Source organism: Octopus bimaculoides, chromosome 16 (genome assembly GCF_046866305.1).
Source record: "Octopus bimaculoides isolate indiv1 chromosome 16, ASM4686630v1, whole genome shotgun sequence".
Taxonomy (NCBI): domain Eukaryota; kingdom Metazoa; phylum Mollusca; class Cephalopoda; order Octopoda; family Octopodidae; genus Octopus; species Octopus bimaculoides.
This window is the reverse complement of record NC_142943.1, coordinates 38,274,512-38,294,649: the sequence shown is the minus strand read 5'-3', so window position 1 is coordinate 38,294,649 and position 20,138 is coordinate 38,274,512. Positions and strand designations below refer to the sequence as shown.

The following is a 20,138-nucleotide window of genomic DNA, read 5'->3' as shown; positions in this document are numbered from 1 at the left end:
CAAAAATGAAATAAAAACATCAAAACTAAATAGAAATACCCCAAAATTTTATTCTCTAAACCCATTGTAAATTCCCTAAAAATTTATTATATCCCACATGGAAAAATTTGCTTTTCGTATGAAGCAAATATACAGAATATAAATAACAATAGCGAAGCTTGTAAAAAAATAGGTAAATATATATCCATTTTATAAAAACAATACCTTTATACGCACACACACACACACACACACATGAACACATAGATATATATATATACACACACCTAAACATACATGCATACATATATATAGATATCATTTATTTAAAGGACACAATACATGTCAGCCGGTTGGTCGGTCTGTAGGTAGGTCGATAGGTAGGTATGTATGCAGATGTGTATGTTTTGTTTTATGTATGTATTCTCATGCATATAGTTGCATGTCCAAGCATGCTCATATATACTTACATGATAAACATTTAGAAAGGTTTACAAATTTTTATAGTTCCAGTGATAGATTGGATCTGTAGTCTTTGAATTATCTTTCTCCTTCCAGGTTTTGAGAAGCCTAATTTCTCAAGATTAGTATTTAGGCAGTGTGTTGTATGTATGTATGTATAGGCTTCTCTGTTTTGTCTAGCAAATCCACTCTGAAAGCTTTGGTTGCGAGTTTATATATATGTATGTGTGTGACTGTGTTTGTGTACAATGGCTGCATTCTAGACTTCTGTGTCAAATATTGCATGTAAATAGTTGCAGTTTGATACACAGCATTGTAAAGTTTTCTCCTGTATTTGCTTCTCATATTTCTGTAGACGTCGGTCCTAACAAATCTCTGAGATAAAGAATGATTTATAAGAAGTAAATAAATTAAAATTGCGTAAGTTAAATAAAATGTAACCAAACAGATGCAGTAAGAGCTGCATGGTTAAGGAGTGCCCTTGCAGCCACATAGCTTCAGTCTTAATGGGCAGCATCTTGGGCAAGTATCTTCTATTATAACCCCAGACAAACCAATGCCTCGAGAGGGAATTTGATAGATGGAAACTGTGTGGAAGCCCATCAAGAGTGTGTTTCTTTGTGTCTGTGTTTGTCTCCCATCCCAACAAGCACACTCAATAACTGGTGATGGTTTGTTTATATTTCCATAACTTAGACCAATAAGATAAGTACCAGATTTTAAAAATAAGTGATGTAGTTAATTTGTTCAATTAAAACTCTTTTAGGCAGTGTCCCAGCATGGCTGCAGTCCAATGACTGAAGCATGTAAAAGAAGATGAAAGACAGATAGAATTAAAAAAGAATTAATCCTTTTCTCATTTGATAAATTAGGAAATATTGTCCATAAAATAGTTAAGATTTTGCATAGCAAATTAACGCTTTTCTTACAAAATTCAATGAGAAAAAAACAGGCAGCTGAAATACATTGCCTTTCCTTCACTCAATTTTGGAAATACTGAAGAATTAAGTAAAATATCTGGTGCTTAGAATATAAAACACCACAAAATTTCAATGAACAATGTTAATTTAGATAATTTTAAATCAGAACATTTGTATCATACACTTAGGGCAGTATCACGTGGGTTGATGTGAAAAGGATTACTTCTCAAATTACAGAATTCAACAAAATTGCCAAAGTTAAGAAGATTGAAAACTGATCAGTTCTATTATAACTGATTAACCACATAGGGGCATGAAACAGCCCACAAATTAATTAAATTAACGGATCCAGCATTAAAATAAAAGATTTAATTGTTGTCTGATTTAATACCATTCCCTCAATCTTTGAATTAGTAGGTGGTGTCCATTTTGCTGCAAATATATCTTCTCCCCTTGCTCCAACCAATCACAGTGATTTTGAACAAGGGGACATAACTAAAGTCATTTACCCTCTGATTCGAGTATTCAATGCCTTATCTCTTTTTTTTTTTATTCAAGGGATAACCACCCAAAGTTATCATTATTCATTTAACCTATGGACCTATGGCAGATTTGGTTGTTAACATGATACTTTACACACAGGCACATACATACACATTATATATATATATACATACATACATATATATATACATACATATATATACATTCATATATATATACATACATACATATACATTCATATATATACATACATGTATATACATACATGTATATATATATATATATAGACTGTTAACAGATACTATATATTTTGTAAAATTTTGTTTTATAAAAGTATATATTTAATAATATATATATATATATATATATATATACACACACACACACACACACACATATATATATATATATATACATATACATATATCTTATGATATTTACTTTGTATTATATTATACTTATTTATTGTGCTTTTAATTATTAATTTTTCTATATGTGACAGTGGATTTTCATTGATGCGTTCATGAACCTTGGTTCTTTTCTCTAAAACTATATATTTATATATATATACACACATATATATACATACGTATATATATATATATATATATATATATATATATATATTTGTTAAAATTATAAATAAGGGTATCTCTTGGATATCCAAGAGATACCCTTATGCTGCCACTTGATTTTGATCGCTATTTAAAATCTTATCTTTATTTATCTAGAAATTTATATATATATATATATATTTATATATAAAGTAAGATTCAGTTGAATTAGGCACCTCATTAGGTTGGAATAATACACACACAAAACAATATTATGTAAATATAAACTTTGGAACAGAAGTACCGACAGCTGAATTTGACCCAGCTGAATATATAATCTGCTCTTGAGCTCTTCAGATATGTGCGTCTTATCTGACATATAGTTCAAAATAAACTTCAGAATTTGTGAAGGGCATGTTTCAAGATAGGTAAATAAATTATAGATAAGTAACAATTGAAGAACAGGTGTCGACACCTGCCCAACAATTGTTACACCTTCCGTCTTTCATTTGCCATATATATATATCTTAAGGCACTCTGTCGCTTACGACGTCGAGGGTTCCAGTTGATCCGATCAACGGGACAGCCTGCTCATAAAATTAACGTGCAAGTGGCTGAGCATTCCACAGACACGTGTACCCTTAATGTAGTTCTCGGGGATATTTAGCATGACACAGTGTGACAAGGCTGACCCTTTGAATTACAGGCACAACAGAAACAGGAAGTAAGAGTGAGAGAAAGTTGTGGTGATGAAAGAGTACAGCAGGGTTCACCACCATCCCCTGCCGGAGCCTCGTGGAGCTTTAGGTGTTTTCGCTCAATAAACACTCACAATGCACGGTCTGGGAATTGAAACCGCGATCCTATGACCGCGAGTCCGCTGCCCTAACCACTGGGCCATTACGCCTCTCCACACACACACACACATAAATATATAAATATATATATATATATATATATATATATATATATATATATGCATGTATGTGTACAGGACGTCACAAAACATACAATATGAAATACGAAAACAACATGAAATACAAAGGCAAACCAGGGTATGTGAACAACGAGAGAAACAAATGGAAAACAAGACAAGTAACAAAGAATGACCCTTCATTAGTTGTTGGCTGTTTATCTACTCCACATTTCGAGATATATATATATTGAGAGAGAGAGACAGACAGACACACATAGATAGATAGACAGACAGATGTATGTGTAAGTATATGGGTTATCATGTTTTGTGTGCAAGTACGTGTGTATGTTTACACATTTACACACACACACACACACAGATATATTTAATAAAGGCTGGAATTTCACTGATTCAACAAGCTTCATCTTTCATTCTGGCCCCAAAAGATACAACCTGGTGTACCATTAGTATCAGCTTCTTTTAAATATTCTAACACTACAACTTTGCATGGGATGTCTTTTATCTTGAGTTTGCAACTGCTAACATGCTTCCACTTATTATTTATGCATGCATTCATACACACATGCAGACACACAGACAACACACATGCATAAACGCATGCCCATGCACACATATATCGTAAAATTGATTTTTAAAAAATCTAAGTACAGAGAACTTGCCATTGGGAGTGAAAAGTCAAATGTTTTGGAAAGAATCCTTCTTCAAGAAATTGAAAGGAGAGAAAGGTCCGCATGATATGGTCCTATACTCTTTAAGAGTAGCAGCCAGTTTTTCCAACTTCAAGGATGTAAAACTCTTCTATCTTTCATTAATTTCCCACTCTCCTTTCAACTTTTCCCTGAAGAAACACACTGTCCAAAATTTTGGAGTCTCCACTCCCCATGGAAAGTTAACCGGGCACTTTTCATCAATTCATCAATATTATATAAGCCTTGTGAATGCAGACCAACACCAACTTGTTTGGAGTCTGTTTGATCATATGTGTGTATGTATATATATATATGTATGTATGTATGTATATGTATATATGCACACATGCATATCACACTAATCTATCATGGCTTTTGAACTTTGTATGTTAATACCCTTTTTCTCCAATTCATTTTCCCAGCATGTTTAATCACAAATCCTTCCTCTTCCACCTACACCACTGCCTCAAAAATCACCTCACCATGCTTCCTTTCTGCTGCCTTCAAACTTCTATTAATATTTCATTAACTCTCTTTGTTTTTTTTCATTATCTCTCCACATTGTTCCTGAGCGTCAAACTAATACACTTGTTTGTTGCTCCTTCACCTGTCTGAATCTTTTGTTTTCTTTAAATGTGTGTGTGTGTGTGTTACAGAGTACTTATAATGTTGTTTGTACACTTGGTCTTAATGGTCCATGATTCGCATATTTCCTGACACAATTTTATTTTCCAGGACAGATCCCGATGGTATATCTATTCGGGATCCATGGTTGGCAATTATTATTACAGTACCCTGCAAAAAACAAAAAAAAGAACAGATGCAACAAATTAATTACAATGGGTGACACATGATATCTTTCGAGCGACATTGTTGCCAGTGCCCCTGGACTGGCGCTTGTGCGGGTGACACATGAAATGTTTCGAGCGGGATCGTTGCCAGTGCCCATGGACTGGTTCATGTGCGGGAGACACATGAAATCTTTTGAGCGGGATCGATGCCAGTGCCCCTGGACTGGCTCATGTGCGGGTGACACATGAAATCTTTCGAGCGAGATCGTTGCCGATGCCCCTGGGCCGGCTTGCGGGTGACACATGAGGTTTTTCGAGCGAGATCGTTGCCGGTGCCCCCGGACTGGCTCATGTGCGGGCGACACATGAAATCTTTAGAGCAGGATCGTGGCCAGTGCCCCTGGACTGGCTCATGTGCGGGTGACACATGAAATTTTTCGAGCAGGGTCGTTGCCAGTGCCCCTGGACTGGCTCATGTGCGGGCGACACATGAAATCTTTCGAGCGGGATCGTGCCAGAGCCCCTGGACTGGCTCATGTGCGGGCGACACAGGATATCTTTCGAGCGAGATCGTTGCCGGTGCCCCTGGACTGACTCTTGTGCAGGTGACACATGAAATGTTTGAGCGGGTTCGTTGCCAGTGCCCCTGGACTGGCTCATGTGCGGGCGACGCCCCTGGGCCGGCTCTTGTGTGGGTGACACAGGAGGTTTTTCGAGCGGGATCGTTGCTGGTGCCCCTGGACTGGCTCATGTGCGGGCAACACATGAAATCTTTCGAGCGAGATCGTTGCCAGTGCCCCTGGACTGGCTCATGTGCGGGCGACACATGAAATCTTTCGAGCGAGATCGTTGCCGGTGCCCCTGGGCCGGCTCTTATGCAGGTGACACATGAGGTTTTTCGAGTGAGATCGTTGCCAGTGCCCCTGGGCTGGCTCGTGTGCGGGCGACACATGGAATCTTTCGGGTGGGATCGTTGCCGGTGCCCCTGGGCTGGCTCTTGTGCGGGTGACACATGAAATGCCTTGAGTGGGACGGGATCGTTGCCGGTGCCCCTGGACTGGCTCATGTGCGGGCGACACATGAAGTCTTTCGAGCGGGATCGTTGCCAGTGCCCCTGGATTGGCTCATGTGTGGGCGACACATGAAATCTTCCGAGCGGGATCGTTGCCGGTGCCCCTGGGCTGGTTCTTGTGCGGGTGACACATGAGGTTTTTCGAGCGAGATCGTTGCCAATGCCCCTGGACTGGCTTTTGTGCTGGTGACACATGAAATTTCTTTGAGCGAGATCGTTGCCGGTGCCCCTGAACTGGCTCTTGTGTGGGGTTCTGGGATTTTCGAGCGGGATCGTTGCTGGTGCCCCTGGGCTGGCTCTTGTACGGGTGACACATGAGGTTTCTCGAGCGAGATGAGCGTGGCCTTTGCCAGTACCGCTTGACTGGCCTTTGTGCGGATGATACGTAAAAGCACCCACTACACTCTCTGAGTGGTTGGCTTTTAGGAAGGGCATCCAGCTGTAGAAACACTGCCAAATCAGATTGGAGCCTGGTGTAGCCATCTGATTTCACCAGTCCTCAGTCAAATCGTCCAACCCATGCTAGCATGGAAGGCGGACGTTAAACGATGATGATGATGATGATAAAGATAAATAACTGATAAATAAACAATAGGCTGTAAATTGGTGGTTTAAATGCTGGCATAAATAGAAGAGTTAGAAAACTTGAGTAGTTGTTTATTTCTGATGTTTTTGTATTTCACAGCCAGAGTAAATATGTTTATGAAACATATGGATTTGACTCCATATATTTATTCATAGCCTTTGCTATACTAATATGCACAGTTATTAACCCCTGGCTGGTCACCTTGTTCTATTATATGAATGAAGTTGTAATAGGCTACTTTCTATCAGCTGTTTTAAAGAGACATTTGAGTTTTAAAAAAGATGCTAGTTGATTCAGTCCTTAGTCCAAGCTGCTTGATACTCTGTTGTTTATCTATAAGGCTTCATTTCATAGCAAGACTAAAATGTATATTTATTAAACATTGTGCGGGTGACACAAGAAATTTTTCGAGCAAGACCGTTGCCAGTGCCCCTGGACTGGCTCTTGTGCGGGGCCGTTGTAGGATTTTCGAGCGAGATCGTTGCTGGTTCCCCTGGACTGGCTCATGTGCGGGCGACACATGAGATCTTTCGAATGAGATCATTGCCAGTGCCCCTGGACTGGCTCTTGTGCGGGTGACACAAAAAATTTTTCGAGCGAGACCATTGCCAGTGCCCCTGGACTGGCTCTTGTGCGGGTGACACAAGAAATTTTTCGAGCAAGACTGTTGCCAGTGCCCCTGGACTGGCTCTTGTGCGGGGCCGTTGTAGGATTTTCGAGCGAGATCGTTGCTGGTTCCTCTGAACTGGTTCATGTGCGGGCGACACACGAAATTTTTTTTTTTTTTTTTTGTGCGGGTGGCACATGAAATGCACCATTTTGAGCGTGGCCGTTGCCAGTACCGCCTGACTGGCCTTCGTGCGGGTGACACGTAAAAGCACCCACTATACTCTCTGAGTGGTTGGCGTTAGGAAGGGCATCCAGCTGTAGAAACTCTGCCAGATCAGATTGGAGCCTGGTGTAGCCATCTGGTTTCACCAGTCCTCAGTCAAATCGTCCAACCCATGCTAGCATGGAAAGCAGACGTTAAACAACGACGACGACGACAATATACATTTTCATATATACATGTATATATATATAATATTATGGGAAGAGAGAGGGAGGAAGGAGAGAAAGAGAGTCAGAGGGAGTAGATAGAAAAGAGAAAGTGAAGTCTGAATGAGACAGTAAGTTAAATGAAAGGAAGTGAATAGATGTACAGCAGAATATCTGAAAGAAGCTAAGATGAAACTCAAGAAGAAAATAGAGGTAAGTCCGAAGCAAAAGCATTATGAATTACTAAGAAAGTGATTTTTGTCCTTTTTGACTGGTTCAATACTAGTGTGTGTGTGTGTGTGTGTGTGTGTGTGTGTGTGTGTGCGTGCGTGTGTAGAAGAGTTAGAAAGAATTCTTGATACAGTCACAGTATTTGAAGAATGATTTTCTTAAATAATTATTAATTATATGATAAAATAGTTTAAGATACAGAATGACACAAACAATTTGGAAGGAAGTTTCCATATTGAGAGAGAGAGAGAGAGAGAGGGAAATAAATAAATAAATAAATAAATAAATAAATAAGAAATGAAAAATATTATCAAAGTACAAAAATTTGAGTGAGGCAGAGCTCGTTAAATAAGCAAGAAGGACGGAAGATGTAAGAGAAACTAATTGAAAAACATGGGGAATATATATATTTGTGTGTGTGTGTGTGTGTGTGTGTGTGTGTGCACTTACATACATACACACACATATATATACATACACATACATAAAATGTGTGTGGGTGTGCATTAATGTGGCTAAAGAAGGCAAAGAAAATGAAAAGAAAATAACAGGAGGAAAAGAAAGAGAAAAAGTTGAGAGAGAAAGAAAGGAGTTGAATGGTGGAATGTTGAAGGATTGTAGGGCTTACAGATATTTAGAATAATTACCTTTAGTACAACTCCTTTTCCAAATGTGACATCACCTGACACAGTGAGATGGTCAAGTTCCAACATGTCTGGTATACTGGCAAAACGAGCTAAAAAATCTTTCACCTGAAAAAATCACAGAAATGATTGATGAGAAAAAAATTTTAGTAGAAAAACCTGTTAAAATTTTTTTAAATACAAGAAAATGCAGACCAACACCAACTTGTTGGGAGCCTGATCATATATATATATGTATATATGTCTGTGCACACGTTTGAATGTGGTGTGTGCCAGAGGGTTTGCAAATCCAATGGGGGTCTTAAAAGACATGTTAGGATCCACAATGAGCAGAACTAACTTGCTGGTATTGGTAGTGCAAATCAGAGGTGCAATCTGTGTGGGTGTTTTTTCAAAACACTGTCTGGTTTAAAAAGCCACATCAGACGCCATGAAAGGGCTAAGGTGTAGGTGCAGGAGGTGGTCAAACTCTGTTTAAGGAGTAGACAACCACCATATATATATGTGTGTGTGTGTGTAAAATATAGGGTAGCAACTTTTTTTTTAGAAATTTCACTACCAGTGGCCTAGCATGTATAAAAAGTCAATAGACAACATATTCTCAATATAAAATAGTTTACATTTAAACACAAGAGAAACTGCCTTCAAACTGCTTGTTGAAGGCAGTTAAGAAGATTACTTCTCAACAACATGGTTCCAGGTTCAGATCCACTCCATGATACCTTTAGCAAGTGTCATCTATTATAGCCTTGAGCTGACCAAAGCCTTGTGGGTGGATTTGGTAGACAGAAATTGAAAAAAGCCAGTCGTATATATATATGTGTGTGTGTGTGTGTGTGTGTGTGTGTGTGTGTGTGTGTGTGTGTGTGTGTGCACGAGTGTGTGTATGTGTGAGTATACATTTATGTGTTTGTATCTGTATATGTCCCTCTACAATAGCTTGACAACTAATCTTGGTATATTTACGTCCCTGTAACCTAGTGGTTTGGTGAAAGAGACTGATGTAATAAGTACTAGACTTACAAAGAATAAGTTCAGGGGTCAATTTCTTTGACTAAAAGACGGTGCTCCAGCTTGGCCACAGTCAAAATGACTGAAACAAGCAAAACAAAAGAAAAAAGATATCTCAACAGAAAATAGTTTCAAATGTGACATTCCTCAACAGGTGCAGGCATGGCTGTGTGGTAAGAGGCTTGCTTCCTAACCACATGGTTCCTGGTTCAGTCCAACAACATGGCACCTTTAGGCTGATTGACAGAAACTGAAAGAAGCTTGTCGTATATATGTATATGCATATATCTATGTATGCGTGTCTTTGTGTCTTGACAGCTGGTGTTGATGTGTTTATGTCACCATAACATAGCATTCCAGAAAAAGAGACTGATAGAATAAGTACCAAGTCCTGGGGTTGATTCATTCGGCTAAAACCCTTCAAGCGGTGCCCCAGCAGGGCCTCAGTCAAATGACTGAAACAAGTAAACAACGAAAAATAGATTGGTGTATAAAACTACTTTCCACAGTTAAGGGTAATGGAAATTTGAGTGGAAATATCTGCTTTCCACTTTTAATAGATGTTAAACATTGCACCTTTGGAAACCTTTTGGATATCCTTCCGTTTGATAAAAAGGAATAAAAGTATTATTACCTTTTGAAAAGTTGCTCCAAGTTTCACCAACGGTACAGATGGAAACGAGCGTTTTGTACTCATCTCAAGTGCTCCCGTTTTCATGGTATATAAATTACTCATAACCAATAAAAGATCAGAGGTTGTTTTTACAGGACGAAACCGTTTCCGTGGAACACTGATACCTGGAAACAGAAAATACCTGATATTAAGAATATAGAGTACAATGATGGTGGCAAGTATGATGATGACAATGATGATGATATTGTTCACAGTAGTATAAATAGTAATTGTGGTAATGTTGGCGGTAGTGATTGTGGTGGTGGTGGTGGGAGCAGTGGTGGTTGTGATGGTAATGATTGTCATGGTTGCTGTTGTGGTGGTGGTAGTGGTCGTCGTCGTCACTGTCATCATGGTGGTGATGGTGGTGGGGTGGGGCGATGACCATGGTGGGTGGCAGTGGTCACAGTAGTGGTGGTGGTAGTGATGGTGTTTGTGATGGTGGAGTTTGTGGTGGTGGTGGTGGTGGTTGTAGCTTTAGCTTACGTCAGTCCTCATTAAATAAACCCATGACCTATAATGACAAGAAAATATTTATCTCCTAACCAAAAAACCTTACTTTACCCTTCAGCAAGGACTCTAGTGACCACAACGACATGGCCTTCTTTATTTAAGATAAAGGGGTTGAGATTCAAAGAGGTGAGAGGTATGTTGCTAATTCTAGCAGATCACTGACCGGTTATGTAAAAGCAACAGGTAGGTAGTAATAATGGCTATATCTCAGAAAAGACACTGTGACAGATATTTTAATCATAAGCCAATTAGTGATTACAAATATACCAGAATATTAAGGTAGCATAAAAGCAAGACTGTGAAGGGCAATGAGGAAGGGATCACAGTGATATTGACCCCACTAATTATAGTGTGAGGGTTGTGGGTCTATTTCATTACTGGAGAATGTCTAATGACTTGTTTTTACCCCTACCTTTCATTAGCTATTTATAACTGGTGGTTAAAGTGTAAACACACACACATACACACATGCGCATGTAAGCACACTCATATATAAATTTTGTGTGTGTGTGTTTACACAAAAACAAAAAGAGAGAGAGAGAGAGAGAGAGAGAGAGAGAGAGAGAGAGAGATGAACAAACACACACATACACACAAATATATACATACACACAGAAACATGTATAAACATTATATATAAATATACATATAAATATTCATATACATGTAGTATACAGATATATATTTGTAAACATATATATGTGTGTTTGTGCATGCGCACGCATGTATGTGTGTGTTTGTCCATGTGTGCACGTGTGTGGTCATCTGTGTGATGTGTGTGTGTGTGTGTGTGGTCATCTGTGTGGTGTGTGTGTGTGTAGTCATCTGTTAAGAGCTATACACACACCACACACATGATGGTGATGGGTGTCATGGTTGTGGTCGTCGTCGTCGTTGTCACTGTCGTCATGGTGGTGATGGTGGTGGGGTGGGGGTGATGACCATGGTGGGTGGCAGTGGTCACAGTAGTGGTGGTAGTGATGGTGTTTGTGATGGTGGCATGTGTGTGTGTATGTGTATAGCTCTTAACAGATGACCAGAGATATGACATATATGTGCACACGCACACACACACTTACAACTAGAGGCTATCGTCTATACCCACACACAAACACACAACCCTATAAGTTATGGTTGGAAATTAGGCCCAGGTAGCTATAATTAGTGATCAGCATGACATATTCAAATATTCATATGGATATAAATGTACCCACATAAACCTTCTAAAAGTAGACTTCCATAGACGACTTTACAGTAGGAAAAGGTGAATATAAGATTGCATCTCTCTCTCTCTCTGTCTCTCTCTCTCTCTGTATATATGTATATACATACATACATATATATATATGTATATAATTACATAATTTCCACATAATTGATTAAATCAATGGCTAACTAGCGCAATTGACCTGATTTTTCCTGTGTTTGTTTCTCCATTCTCTACATGATTATATATACATATATATATATATATATATATATATATATATATATATATATATATACAGGAGTGGCTGTGTGGTAAGTAGCTTGCTTACCAACCACATGGTTCCGAGTTCAGTCCCACTGCGTGGCACCTTGGGCAAGTGTCTTCTACTATAGCCTCGGGCCAACCAAAGCCTTGTGAATGGATTTGGTAGACGGAAACTGAAAGAAGCCCATCATATATATATATATATGTATATATATGTATGTGTGTGTGTGTATATGTTTGTGTACCTGTGTTTGTCCCCCCCCCCCGCCAACATCGCTTGACAACCAATGCTGGTGTGTTTATGTCCCTGTAACTTAGTGGTTCGGCAAAAAGAGACTGATAGAATAAGTACTAGGCTTACAAAGAATAAGTCCTGGGGTTGATTCACTTGACTAAAGGCGGTGCTCCAGCGTGGCCACAGTCAAATGACTGAAACAAGTAAAAGAGAGTAAAAGAAAGAGAGAGACTTGCTTGTTGTTCAGACACCTGTCTTTGTCTTGTTTTTCTATGAATTTCAACTATATGTGTGAGTGTGTGTGTGTGGATATAGTATACATATATATATAATCATCATCATCATCATCATTGTCGTTTAACATCCGCTTTCCATGCCGGCAGGGGTTGGACGGTTCGACCGGGTTCTGGGAAGCCAGGAGTCTGTATCAGGCTCCAATCTGATCTGGCAGTGATTCTACAGCTGAATGCCCTTCCTAACACCAACCACTCTGAGAGTGTAGTGGGTGCTTTTTACGTGCCACTGGCACAGGGGCCAGAGGAGGTTGGCAACGACCACAATCAGTTGGTGCTTTTTACGTGCCACCGGCACAGAAGCCGGTCAAGGCAGCACTCGCATCGTCCACATTCAGATGGTGCTTTTTACGTGCCACCAGCACAGGGAACACAGCTACTATTTCTGATTGATTTTGATTTTGATGTACTTGACTCAATAGGTCTCTTCAAGCACAGCAGGTCGCCCTACGATCCAAGGTACTTTTTGAGTGGGCTGGTTATGCGACACTGGTGTAGGATACAGCCATGAACAGACTTTATTTGCCAGGTCTTCGCAGTCACAGCATATCTCCAGATATATATATATAGATAGAAGCACCATCCAAGCGTGGGTTGATGCAAGTGCTGCCTGAGTGACTTCCTGTGCTGGAGGCACATAAAAAGCACCATCTGAACATGGTCAATGCCAGTGCACCCCTCCCCCTGACTGGTTCCTGTGCTGGTGGCACGTGAAAAGCACCCACTACACTCTCGAAGTGGTTGTCATTAGGAAGGGCAACCAGATGTAGAAACCTTGAAAAATCACATTGGAGCCTTGTGCAGCCTACTGTCTTGCCAGTCCTCAGTCAAACTGTCCAACCCATGCCAGCATGGAAAATGGACGTTGAACAATGATGATGATGATGATGATGTAATGGACACACACAAAAACTTAACAATCTTACCAACCTATTGCCCGTTTAAAGCTGGCAATGGCCGCACCAGCAGCTGTTTCTAGTTGTATCACATTAATTCCATTTTCCAATGTCTGAATATAATCAGAAAGAAAATAATAGTAAGAAAAAAAAAAAGATTAAAGTGAAAAAATAATAATAATAATAATAACAATAATGTCAAGACGAAGAGTGCAATTTTAGATGTTTTATTTTTTTAACAATATTTCGACAGAACGTCTGTCTTTCTCAAGTTCAAACCAAAAGGTGATTGAAAATTCAAAATTTCAGAAACCAAACGTAAACTATGAATGTGAGTAACCAGCGTCCATATGTTGATAGAATGACATCATCAGTTTTAAAAACTGACAAAAGCTGATGATGTCATTCTATCAACGTATGGACGCTGGTTACTCACGTTCATAGTTTACGTTTGGTTTCTGAAATTTTGAATTTTCAATCACCTTTTGGTTTGAACTTGAGAAAGACAGACGTTCTGTCGAAATATTGTTCAAAAAATAAAACATCTAAAATCGCACTCTTCGTCTTGACTATTTACCTTCGTGAAGAGTTACGTCAATCCTTTTTTTAAAATAATAACAATAATGATAATAATAATAATAATAATAATAATAATAATAATAATAATAACAAAATGAGACCATCGATCATGTTGTCTCCATGTGCAGTCTGTTTGTGCCTACAGAGTATCTCAACAGGCATGATAGAGCTGCACAATATATTCACTGGGTAATGTGCAAAAACCTGGACTTGCCCCATGATAAAAACTGGTGGGAACACAAACCACCCCCAGTACTTGAAAATGATCACATTGCACTCCTCTGGAACTTCACCATTCAAACTGACAGAAAGATAGACGCAAATAGGCCAGACATCATACTGAAAGACTTCAGACAAAAATCATGCCTCCTCATTGATATGACTGTCCCAATCGATATAAATGTATCTGTCAAGACCTACCAAAAACTGAGCAAATATAAAGATCTTGAAATAGAAATTAGCAAAATGTGGAATCTGAAGACGAAAACAATACCTATTGTCATAGGTGCCCTGGGAATGACAGCGAAACGGGCTGATTACTACCTAGCTCAGATACCAGGAAACCCCAAAATGGCTGAAGTTCAAAAGATAGTGCTCATGGGAACTACCCATATCCTACGTAAAATACTGTCTATGTGATCTCAAATTTTAAAGCAAACACATAATTTTCTTATGGTTTCTTAAACATTCACTTGAACAAAACTGTACAAATCCAAATATATGGTACCCTAGGCATAACACCTACATGAACTTCTAACTTGTTGTCTCTTGCAGTCTCTGGGTGAGACTTGGATCCAACTTGTACAAATGCAAAGCAAAAGTCAAACATAAAATAATAACAATAATAATAATAATAATAATAATAATAATAATAATAATAATAATAATAATAATAATAATAAAAATAATAATAATAATGCTATATAAAAATGTGAAACTGAAAAGAAATTATCCTACATATGTTATGTAAACATAGATGCTGAAACAGTAAAAGGAAGTCTTCAATACCTTGTTGTTGACAATAATTTCCATGCAAAGGGTTTTCTCTTCCACAACTTTCTTTATGGCTTCCAGACTTATCCAAAGATTATTTGTGTTGAAAATTCTAGAATAAAGTAACAATTAAAGTGTAATTAAAATAGAATTTCTTAAACGTGTACTGGTGAGTCAGAAAGTAATTTTATTACTTTTTGATTTACTGTTGTACATACAAAAGGATAAATAAAAAAAAAAACTATGCAAATAAAAATTCTTTTATTTTCTGATGCACCATATAGTTATTTTTTTTCTCTTTTATATCATTGCTCCAGTCTTATATTACGATTTTCCACACCTAGAATTACTACCTCACTTATATGTAACTACCTATTCTAATATTCCCTCCCCACTGCTATACTGTCCGCCAACCTCTCCTTTATTACTACTTTGATTCCTATAAAGGTGCACCTTTATATGAATCAGGGTAGTAATAAAGGAGAGGATTGTGAGTGTCAGGCTCACAATCATGGATTAGTGAGTTCGATTCCCTGACTGGGCGGGCTGGGTGTTGTGTTCTTGAGCAAGACATTTTATTTTCACATTGCTCCAGTTCACTCAGCTGTAGTTCTGACATCACAGATGCCAAGCTGTATCAGCCTTTGCCTTTCCCTTGGATAACATCGGTGTCATGGAGAGGGGAGGCTGGTATGCATGAGCGACTGCTGGTCTTCCATAAACAACCTTGCCCAAACTTATACCTTGGAGGGTACCTTTCTAGGTGCAATCCCATGGTCAGTCATGACCAAAGCGGGTCTTTACTCCCTTTTTTTACCTACCTAACTACCCACTCCTGTATCCCATCCCCAGACTATATTGCCACTCCCCTCCTATACGGGTTCAAATTTTGGTGCAAGGCCAGCAATTTTGGGGGGGCAGGGGCTAAGTTGATTACATTGCTCCCAGTACTCAACTGGTACTTATTCTATTGACCCCAAAACAATGAAAGGCAAAGTCAACCTCAGCAGAATTTAAACTCCAACTCCACCCCTATATTGCCACCTTTCTCTAAATAACCAACTCACTGTTATTTTACTGCCACCCACTTCTACAGGGTGTCCACAAGGTCTGGGTATGTGAAGTAAATAAAATCATAACAAACACATAAATATAAGAAATAATAATTTCTTAAAGTATGTGTTAATCCCCATGTACCCAGACTTTGTGGACAAATTTGACCATAGTTCACTCTTACATGATGAACCCTTGACCCAAAGGTTCATAGATCAAAACTACACTTATCCAAGGTACCATTCTGTAGGACGAACATGAAAAAAAAAATTCTGTAAAATCATACATATCTAAGGCCAGTAGCACTTTAGTTTATTGTAATATAACATTAAATTGTCTGTTGAGCAAATGTTATTAAAGTTCATTGTTATTAATCATTGAATGCAAAAACAAAACAAAAATTTGCTACACTTACTTGAATTTACTGACACTTTTGAATTCATCTACCTGTGAAATGAAAATATACAGATATAGATATTTTTGATATAAATTTTGATGACAAGGCCAGCAATTTCATGGGTAGGGAGGCATAAGTTGATTACATCAACCCAAGTGCTCAACTAGTACTTATTTTATTAACCCCAAAAGTCTGAAAGGCAGAATCGACCTCGGCAGAATTTGAACTCAGAATGTAAAGATGGACAAAATGCTGCTAAGTATTTTGCCCAGTGTTCTAATCATTCTGCCAGCTTGCAAAGACTTCTAATGTTGGGTTCAAATTCTGGTACAAGGCCAGAAATTTCAGGAGTGGGAGCTAGTAGATCATATTGACCCATTGTTCAAATGGTACTTCTTTCATCGACCCCGTAAAGATAAAAGGCAAACTCAATCTTGATGGAATGTGAATTCGGAACATAAAGATGGACGGAATGCTGCAAAGCATTTTGCACAGCATAATAGTGATTCTGCCAGCTCACCATCTTTCAAAGACTTAATATTAGTACAAAAACTAGAAGCTGGAAGGGAGAAAGATATAACTAGTTATAACAACCTCAATACACAACCAGTACTAAACACGGTGTGTAATTTTTAATTTCTAACATTGGTACAAATCCACAAATTTGTTGGTGGAGTTGCAAGTATACTTGATTAACTCAATTCTAGTTTGTTACAAGTACGACCAAAGGATAAAAATCAACTGAAAACTGATGAAACAAAAGTATGAGCTTGACTACCAAAAGGACTTCTTACACTATTCCCTATTCGTGGAATCTAGAAGTATTGGTTTAAAATTTTGACAAGGCTAGAATTTTCCAGGGGTGTTGGGTAAATCGATTATATTGACCCCAGTGTTTAACTGGTACTTATTTTATCAACCCTGAAAAGATGAAAGGCTAAGTCAACCATAGCAGAATTTGAACTCCGAATGTAAGGATGGACAAAACGTCATTGAGCATTTTGCCCAGTATGCTACCAATTCTGCCAGCTCGCTACCTTAATGAATCTAGAAATATTAATTACAACTAAGGTAACACTAATGAAAAAAGGAGTGACATGAAATAATACATGAGTAAAGAGAAGACAGTTGTATACTGTATTTGATGGTACAAAAGATTTACATTCATATTTTGATGCACCCCAATTTTAATAGTGCATGCTCGAGAAAAAGTGTAACCCTTTCATTATGATATTTTTGTTGAAATGCACTGCCTTTTTTTCAATTAATTTAAAAAATAATGAAGAATTTAGTAAAATAACATTGTCATTTTGAAACTGATGTTTGCAATATAATTTAACATAAAAATTCTGATGGTTGGTTTAAATTTAGATCTCTTAAAAATAAGGAGTTTGTATCATGTGATCTTGGATGAAGTTGATATCAAAAAGGGTCAAAGCTTATGGAAGGCCCAACTTTGCATATAAAATGTGTGATGATTTTTTGAAACATTTTTTGGGGGAAAAAATATGTCATCAACTAGGATACATCCAAATGAAAGCAAAGAGGATAAAAACAAATCCATTCAGTATAAGAAGGGGAATACTGCAAGGGACTCTCTCTCTCTCTCTCTCTCTAAGTTCCTCGTTGTATCTGTGTTGTCATCTTTAAGCAATACTCTAGAATAGAGTGGAAGTGGGTAGAAGTGTTATACATTAACAATCAATCAACCTTTGTACCCAGAGGACTTCAAACTATCTGCTGGAAATGACAAATGGCTGGACAGTCTTCAACATATGGTGCACAGATTCATTAGAAAAACTGACATGAAAATTTCATTGCTGAAAATATCGCCCTGGATAGAAGAAAATTAATCTTTAAATAAATCTACCATGTTAGATGTCTTTTTTTACTCTTTATCTTTTGCTGGTAACAATCATTGGGCTGTGACCATGCTGGAGCACATCCTTCAAAGGTTTAGTCAAACAAATCGACTCCAGTACCAAGTTTATTTTTTTTATTTTAAGTCTTGTAGTCATTCTATTGATCTCTTTTTCAGAATTGCTAAATCATGGGGATGTAAATAAACTAACACTAGTTGTCAAACAGTGCAAGAACAACTCAAAGACATACACATATACAGATACATGTATACACACACATATTTCCGCCATGTCTATCAAAAGAGGCACATGCACTTTCACACATACATATACACATGACAAAACTTCCGACTACCAAATCCATTCACAAAGTTTTGGTTGCCCTGAGGCTATAGTAGAAGACACTTGACCAAGGTGTTGCACAGTGGGACTGACTTGAAACCATGTATACACACACATACATGAGGCACTGACAAGTGACCAAGGCCTTTGAAAAGACTTGTCAAGCTAAGTGAGATCATAGTCATGGCCAATGTCGGTGTTACATAACTGGCACCTGTGCTGTTGGCATGTAAAAAGCACTAACTACACTCTTGGAGTGGTTGGTATTAGGAAGGGCATCCAGCTGGAGAAACCATGCCAAATCAGACTGGAACCTGACACAGCTCCCCAGCTTACCAGATCTTATTCAAAATCGTCCAACCCAGGCCAGCATGGAAAACAGACGTTAAATGATGCTGATAATGATTATATATATATATATATATATATTTACGAAAGGCTTCCACACAGTTTCCATCTACCAATTTCACTCACAAAGAATTGATCAGCCTCAAGCTAGAATTGGCTGAGATGGATCTTCAATGGCCAGATACCCTTCCTGTCACCAACTCTCACCTGCTTCCTTGGAAAGAAACATTTCCCCATGACCAGACATGTTTTAAGAAGAAGATTGAAAACAAAGGACACTGCTTACATCACAGTGGCACTCACTTACGACTATTATGCAATGTCAAAGCAAGCAGACAGTAACATGGACACACACACACACACACACACACACATGTATACACGTATACAGTAACCACCACACACACCCACACTCACATACACACATGTATACATATACTTGGTTTCAACCAACCAAGTCCACTCGCATGGCATTGGTTGGCTCAGGGTTGTAGTAGAAAGCACTTGTCCATTGTGCCATGCAGGAAGACTGAACTCAGAACTATGTGGTTGGAAAACAAACTTATCACACACACATACATACAGAGACACACATACACATACACACACACACACACACACACACACTGTTTTGGTAGCATATGAGACAAATGTATTGATTTTGCATTGTTCTCCTTTCAGCATGTTGCATGTTGCAGTATTTATTTTGTCTGAGTTGAACATACATTCTCTTGACAGTCCTACAATTGTAAAAACAATTAACTGGTAATCAGTCGATTATTGACTTTAAGATTTATGAGATTTATTTTATGAAATAAAAAAAGAACTGGCACACAGCAGTTGTTACATTCAAGTCTCAGAAATACAGTTGAAATTACTTAAATTCTAAACTCTGCAAATGATATCTGAATTGAAGTCCATAACAGAATGTGAAGACAGATGAGATGCCAGCATTTCTCAACTGGGGTTCCCCAGAACCCTAGGGTTCTGCAAGAAAGAGTGAGATAAGCTAATGCTAATTTCATGATTATAATATTACTATTCATGCACAACATATTATTA

The 20,138-nt window shown here is 38.2% G+C and overlaps 1 protein-coding gene across 2 annotated transcripts in view; it reads right to left on the bottom strand.

Annotated features, from left to right (window-relative positions):
- Positions 1-26: 26 nt before the first annotated feature.
- LOC106883902 (UTP--glucose-1-phosphate uridylyltransferase) overlaps positions 27-20,138 on the bottom strand; it is a 64,834-nt gene continuing 44,722 nt past the window's right edge. For both annotated transcript variants that reach the window (XM_089364463.1, XM_089364464.1), the window contains exons 10-15: positions 16,543-16,574; positions 15,090-15,186; positions 13,537-13,615; positions 10,053-10,216; positions 8,411-8,515; positions 27-4,840 (exon numbers count right to left, since the gene is read on the bottom strand). In XM_089364463.1, coding sequence (XP_089220589.1) covers positions 4,733-4,840; positions 8,411-8,515; positions 10,053-10,216; positions 13,537-13,615; positions 15,090-15,186; positions 16,543-16,574 — 585 coding nt within the window. In that variant the 3' untranslated portion in view covers positions 27-4,732. The remainder of the gene's footprint in view (positions 4,841-8,410; positions 8,516-10,052; positions 10,217-13,536; positions 13,616-15,089; positions 15,187-16,542; positions 16,575-20,138) is intronic.